This window comes from Anopheles cruzii, chromosome 3 (genome assembly GCF_943734635.1).
Source record: "Anopheles cruzii chromosome 3, idAnoCruzAS_RS32_06, whole genome shotgun sequence".
NCBI lineage: Eukaryota > Metazoa > Arthropoda > Insecta > Diptera > Culicidae > Anopheles > Anopheles cruzii.
The window spans coordinates 37,647,198-37,654,044 of record NC_069145.1 but is presented as its reverse complement, the minus strand read 5'-3'; the positions used below and the strand labels follow the sequence as shown (position 1 = coordinate 37,654,044).

The 6,847-nt window shown below is 50.2% G+C and overlaps 1 protein-coding gene across 1 annotated transcript; it reads left to right on the top strand.

The window, feature by feature from the left end:
- Positions 1-5,346: 5,346 nt before the first annotated feature.
- On the top strand, positions 5,347-6,566 carry LOC128272756 (uncharacterized). The gene is made up of 2 exons (XM_053010625.1): positions 5,347-5,511; positions 5,570-6,566. Exons 1-2 carry the CDS (start codon positions 5,413-5,415, stop codon positions 6,461-6,463), a joined length of 993 nt encoding a protein of 330 aa, XP_052866585.1. The 5' UTR covers positions 5,347-5,412; the 3' UTR covers positions 6,464-6,566.
- The last annotated feature ends 281 nt before the right edge of the window (positions 6,567-6,847 follow it).

Genomic DNA, 6,847 nt, shown 5'->3' with positions numbered 1-6,847 from the left:
GTCACATCGCACTGTGGGAAACTTAGAGCCGCACCAGGAAGCGCAGGGATAATGAAGGATATGTAAGTACTCTTGTTTGTCTACTGTTACTGTTGACCTTATCACAGCGGATTTCAAAGTTCGAAGAAGGCTCCCGGTGGAATGATTCACTATTGAAGAGACTGTCCCTTCCGGGAGACAGCCGAAGATAGGGCACAGTTTGTGTAACCTTGTGTGAGGCAACTAGTTTGAAAACGATGAAAAGCGTCGTTCCCATAGGCATGTAAATCGTGTAATCGTACGTCCAGAGTGCCTGGAAAACGTTCCTCTTCTAATGAGAAAACTCTCATCGCTTTGTAGCTGCCGTATAAATGGGTAAGAGGATGTGTAACTTAATTACTCTCATTGCATTAGGTGCATTCCTCGAGTGCTGGTGTTTGAAACTGGATTTTGATTTCTGTTTAGCTTACTTTACAACCGCTTAGCAGCGCATCCACCGGAATGATGGGGGAAGGAGCAAAACGGTACGCAAACTGAAATCTGAGGAAGCTTGCCGCTCCGTATCTGTAAGGGATGTTCGGCTCGGTTACTGCAGCTCACGACGGAAACAGTTAGGTGATGCTGACAGCAGCAGTTGTGGAAACTACGCTGGGAGTTTCTCTGCCAATGCCGGCCAAGCTCCGGTTGCCGGGTAAAATGCCATCGACAGGCAAGCAGCGATTCACTGTCAGTGGTGCAGTACTTGGAAGCGATTGAAACTTTCGTACGCTGCTAGTTCACGTTGTTTCTGTGTAAGAAAAAATCTTTTTTTTTCGGGTTGTTGGAAAGATTTCGCTTTATGCGCCACGGAGTGGATGCTTTCGCTGCTCGAAATTGTAGCTCCATAAAACATTGAGATCTTTACTTCCGGTGCAGATGTTGGAGCATGTTCTCTATCGTTCGTTGCATCGTTGCAAGGCGCGCGCGTTAGGCACGGATCGTGAGGATTTCCTTTCGAACCTTGCATTCTGTAGCATGAAACATATTTGCAACGTTTTGTTTATTTCGTTTCCAGTCTGTTCTGAGCCTGAAGCCCAGTTTTTCGATTGGGAATTGTGTTGTTCTTTCAACGATTCGTAAATAAACACAACGTAGTCACTGTAATACGAATGGAAAAAAGGATTGAATTTCCATACGAAAGCCCAGACCGAAAAGAAGCAACGGGCACACAAAATACGGTTTAATGCGCTCATAAATTAAGTAACAATGATTTACTCACACCTTTCCCAACCTCGACCGGCCGTTGTTTGACATTAACCCACAATTGTCGTGCCATAAAGCATCCTCCTATCGGATCGGTTCGTGAAGGTTACAATGTCGCCCAGAACCACCGTTTATTGCCACCATCGCCAATAATCGTTATCGCTTCACCTGTGTCGCTGCCGCAAGCTCCAATTTCGGGACAAAGTTTCATTCCAACATACATGTCTCAGTCTAAGCTTTTCACAGAACGATGCTTTACTGTCTTCATTAGACGCAAGCGTATTACGCCATAAAACGTCGATCAACGAGCAAACGAGTTTTTGGGTGGGAGAGATTTGTTTTTCCTTTCTTTCGAAGCATTCAGCAAACAATCTTATCGCTCGCTTTGGTTTATGGAACCACAAGAAACATTGTCACATCGGCTCGCCAGAGCGACACGTTAATTGTTTCACGTGAACGAACGCGGCACGATGCGAGCCATATGTGTGTCCCAAGCGCGGTTCCCCGGAGACGAAAAGCAAAATTTCTTGCTAATTTCTCCCAGAACCGGCAACAGCAACCGAGTCGGGGCACCGTAGTCGCAGATGGCGTGACTCTGCTTGGCGTTTCGTCGAAATCTGTACGAGGCTTGCGTTACGAAGTCAGACGTTCGCCGCTGAAAACGGCTTTCGCAAGACAATGATGGAGTAGCGATTCGTTGTTTTTTTTATCGTCCTCGTGCAATAATCGTTGTCGCGCGGCGCACGGAACGCTTCGCCGAGGGCGTTTCGTTCGCACTTCTCGAGCAGAGTCATTAATTGCGTATTATGGGTGTTATTACTTTGAGCGGATGTCAGTTTCAATTAAATGGCGCCCGGGTCGTACGTCAATGGGGACTCGGAGGACTCGCTGGCCCGGGACAACCGGGAAGCAGCCGGAGTAGCAAGGAAAAACGGAAAAGCTAATATGGTGGAGTCTGTGTGGCGCCCGCACCATCGGATGCTCGGTTATTGATATTGTTGTAGTGCCCCAGCGATGGTGAAGCGAATGGTTCAGCTGTTGCCGAATTCCATTTCCAAAATTCAATTTGGAGAGCAACGGTCGTTAGGAGATCGGAATTATAATTAGTTTTTGCGTTCCTCGCAGCATTCCCGGCATTAATCGGAGTCCGCCATGCAAGAGGCAAGTAGCAAAATACGTTTATTGACAAATATCAATATTTTATCGCATGCGAGAATTCATTTATTACGTTCGCATTTTAGTTACGATTGGTACAAAGTACGTTCCACATGCTGATTAACAAATAAACGGGAGGAAAATATGGTTAAATGTCATGAACCTGGCGTCAGAAAGATCGATTTTTTTGCGGTTACAGGACACAAAGCGAACCAACGGAACTGATACTTCAGCTACACGCCTCTCAGAAGCGGCAGGACCGAAAGGGAAAAAGCTCGTCAATAAATGGGCCATCGTTATCGTAAAGGACTGCAGTGGCAGTGCCTGTGACCTGATACACTCTCCCGCTTCCTTCATTATACCGCCTGTAGGCTGTCCGATAATCTTGGCCATCTGGATCGTCTTGCTGGCAGATCATTTATGTGGTTTCATCGACCATCGGGCTTTCGCCGGTAATGAGAATGCATTACCCGGATACCCAGATCCGAAACGAGTTGCCAGTTTCCAGCCTCGGCGACCTCAGTCTACTTTCGTTTTCTTCTACGGCGGGTACGGGAGGCCCGTTTTTGTGTGTCATCTTTGACGCCGTGAGACGATGAATGAAACTAGCGGCCCTGTGGTGTGAACTCGATCCCGAACGAAAAAAGCGGTATAATCTGGTTCTATTATTTCTTCCGCCTGGTAACCGTCGGTCGGAGCCCACACGAGCGAGAAGAATTAATCGGTTCCCTTTTCGTCCATCTTTTCCCCCCAGCTGACCGTTAGGCAGGTCGTCGTGGTTTCAAAGTTTACGTGGCGTTGTCTAACGGTGACTAATGCTCCCGACCAGTCGCCACTCTGGCCAGGGAGTAATAAATTGATGGGGATGAATTACAATAAAACGCAGACGCGAGCGACGGTGCGAGGATTTCTTTTCACTCCGGTCAGGCCACACCCGGCGGGGGGTAGAACCGAAGCTTCATTGGGATTCCTGACAGCTTCCCCGCCTCGAAAGACACTTTAGTCCGGCCACATTACTAATTGGTAGGATTTTGTGATTCTTCGCCACGGGTTGTTTGGGTTTCTGCTCCGTTTTCATGGACACTTTCTTCGGTGGGAAGGCCAACGCCTCCATTTCCAGCAAGAACCAAAGGTCCGACTGCTTCCGGCGAGACCCGTTGTCACATGCCACGTGAGCAGCAACTTCGTCAGCATGGTCAGTGTGTGGTTCTAGTATGGAAAGCGTAACAAGCGCACGAGACCTCGGCACGATGGGTCTGGTACGTGGTGTGATAACTAATTTCGGTGTGGCCCGTCTTGGCTGCGACAGATATTACGGAGACGTGAAATCTGTCCGATATTTATTCCACTTTCACAGAACCGCTGGAACGATCCATCCCGGGGTAATGTCGGAAAGAAAAGTTGTGCCATACGAAAGGGCAACGTTGCGTGCCGTAAGCGAGGACATTTATTTTCAAGACACTCGTTGTATATCAGCATAATTACACGGCATACACACTCTTCACTTCCCGGAAAAGACGAGCGTTTTCATGAGCAGTGATAAAGGGGAATAAATAAGCGGGAAGGATAATGTGTTTACCCCGTTTTCGTCGAGTTCTCGAGCCGGTGGATCGAAGTAATCCCCTTTGGATGCGGCTAAAAAGGAGCAAACCAAACTCCGGGAGCCACTGTAACAGCAAGCAAGTGAACCGAGCAAGGACGGGGAACTCATAATTAAGCATCACGGTAAGCGCCAAGCGTATGAATTTTAAATCCTGTGGTGTTAACCACCCTGTGTTGATTCCGCGCAAGCATTTCCGTTTCAGGTAACCGTAAGCGTGAAGGAGTGATAGAAGGAGCACTTTTGCTTTTCATTTGCATTAGATTATGAAGCTGTTTCGCAGGACCTTCCCTCCGGGTACTGCCCGGACTGGCCACCACTGCATCAACAGAACGATAAATCAACACGCTTCTTCTTCTCCACGGCACTCGTTCGCTGAAGTTTTCCCTTTTTTTGCTGCCATTTGCTGCCTTCCCAGAAAGCCAGCATCTGCCGAAAGGCTGGCAAATGCTGTCAATAATTGAACATTCTAAATTTCGCACTTTGACCTTTCGTTGGCAGCGTGCTGCGGGAACATGTCGCGGCCCCGTTCCACACTTTAGGGGGCAGGGCAGGGACTATAAATCATAAATTTTCTGCATAAATTATTTGCCACCAACCAAGTCCTCGCCACCGGTTGCGAAGCTCGCCGGGGGTTGCGGATGAAAAATATTGCGCCCATTGCGGGGTTTCACTCCGACGACGTCCGGAAATTGAATTGTACAGTTCCGTTCGATGTAATTGGATTTCGGCAGAGAACTTTCGCCAACTTTACCGGCCGGTTTCCATTATGCTTCGGGCCGGCAGTTATCATGGCTGTTTTCTTTGACGACAGCCATAAAAAAATAGTATTTTCTTCGTCCGCTGCCTGTGCCAGACAGCTGTCATTTGTTAGCACTCTTTATTCCCTCTGTGTTGATGGCCGAGTGACGTGACGAGTCGGATGGAAAGTGGGAAAATCCAGACCATGAAATATGCTCTCGCCAGGCGTAAATGTATTCAAAACGCGTGCCAAAACCCGAAACCCCCTTCGTACGGTCACCGGTCAGGCGGTTCAATAAGTGGCACGTGATTCCGTGATGACTTAATTTTGTGGTGACACTCGAAACCGTTTCCGGATCACGATCGCACGATCGATCGGTTTGTTGGGCGCTACCGAGTCCGGGACGCCAGCGTTGGTTAGTTCAGGGGGCAGTCGTGGTGCGGGTGATAGGATTGTCGGTGACTGAAATGTCAACACGGGCTGTAAAAACAACAGTGAGCAACTATTTGCCCAGCTGCCGGATTGTGTTGACTCTTTGGGCGAGGAAAAAATACAACGGAAATGCGCTTCGAACAACAGTCGATTGCGTGTCGAGCGTTAGCGTTGACCACGGGCTCCGTTGGGATAAAAGCCCTGATAGAGCCGCCGAAGGATTCCGTTGGCTTTGCTTTTGCGTATCCAGAATCCAGTAAAAATGTATTGCCGGGTACGGTACACGCTGGTGCTGCTGTTGGGCGGTCTGATGTCACTGCCGTTGATCGTTTTAAGTAACAAGCATGTCGACATTTTCGAGGTAGGCCAGCACGAGCAACAGTCGGAGTTGGTGAGTGGTGAATGATTTTCGTTTGTAGCAATTCGGACAGCAAAACGCCACGGTCAGTGATGCACCGATGAAGGGCGACGCCGAGAGCCTGCCGACCCCGTCCCCGAACAGCTGCGTTGAAGACGTTCTGCCCAGTGAGCCGGTGGAGCTGAACGAAAAGCTGGAAAAAGAGTTGGAGCCACCGAGCGAACCACCGCAGCAGCAGGACATCGCTCCACCAAATGTGGCGCAAATGTTGGAAGGCGCTTCGCCCGGGTTCAGCCCGAACATCGTGGCCGTGGTGCAGCAGGTCCGGAAGGTATTGACGGCCATCAAGGACAAGCTGCAGGCATATGCCAAGAGTTTGGTGGCAAAGTTCGAGCACCAGCGCCACCGGGCGATGGGCAGTGTGAAGGCAAAAATGGACGGCCTGAATGCGAAGATAAAGAGCCGCCTCGAGAACGAGTTCGTCGAGTACAAGGATGTGTGTCTGCCGGACCAGAACAAGTGCATGAAGCAGCTGCAGCAGGACGTTGAGCGGTACGAGGGGCAGATGCGCACGAATGTGGACCAGTGCAACGACCAGCTGGCCGAGGAGCTGGCCAAGCAGCGGCAGTCGGTCAACGAGGCACAGCAGCTGATGGATGGACCGAACCGGAAGATTGAAGGCTGCCTGGACACCGATGCCGGAGTGGGCCGCAGTTTCATCGGGTGCGCGGCCAGTGTGATGTCGAACCTGGCCAAGGTGGCGACCCAAACGCAGGAACGGTTCACCGGGCGGATGCGCAAACTGACCGACCAGCTTGCCCAGCGGGTGGACAAGCACGACAAGTGCGTGGTGAAGCGCCACCAGCTCCTGAACCGGAGTGAGCGCGAGCTCACCGACTCGGCCAAGAAGTGCTTGCGCAAGCAAGCACAGAAGCAGCCCGAAAGTTTCTTCTGATTTGCTTCCTTGCGGGACGGAAGCCTGAGCGGGCAAGAGTTTATTGGATTGTAACCCCATCACTTCAAGCTTCTAACAATAGACGTTATTTGACACGCGGTGTTGCGGGACGTGTGAAGAATTGTACTCAATCTCAGGAACATCGTCGCCACGCTTTTTGTCACAACCGGAAAGGTGATACATCCATTCCCGAGTCCGCCCGGATGCTTTCTAACCTTTTGTTGATCCAACAAAAACTGTAGTCCTGTGCACGAGGGTAATTAGATTTGTGTGAGTTTGTCAGTTCGTGGCACCGGGCTTGGACGGTGAACTTCCAGAAACGGACGGAAATTGGAACCGGCGAGATCATCGGGAAGTCTGTCGGGAAGCACGGAACCGATGGAG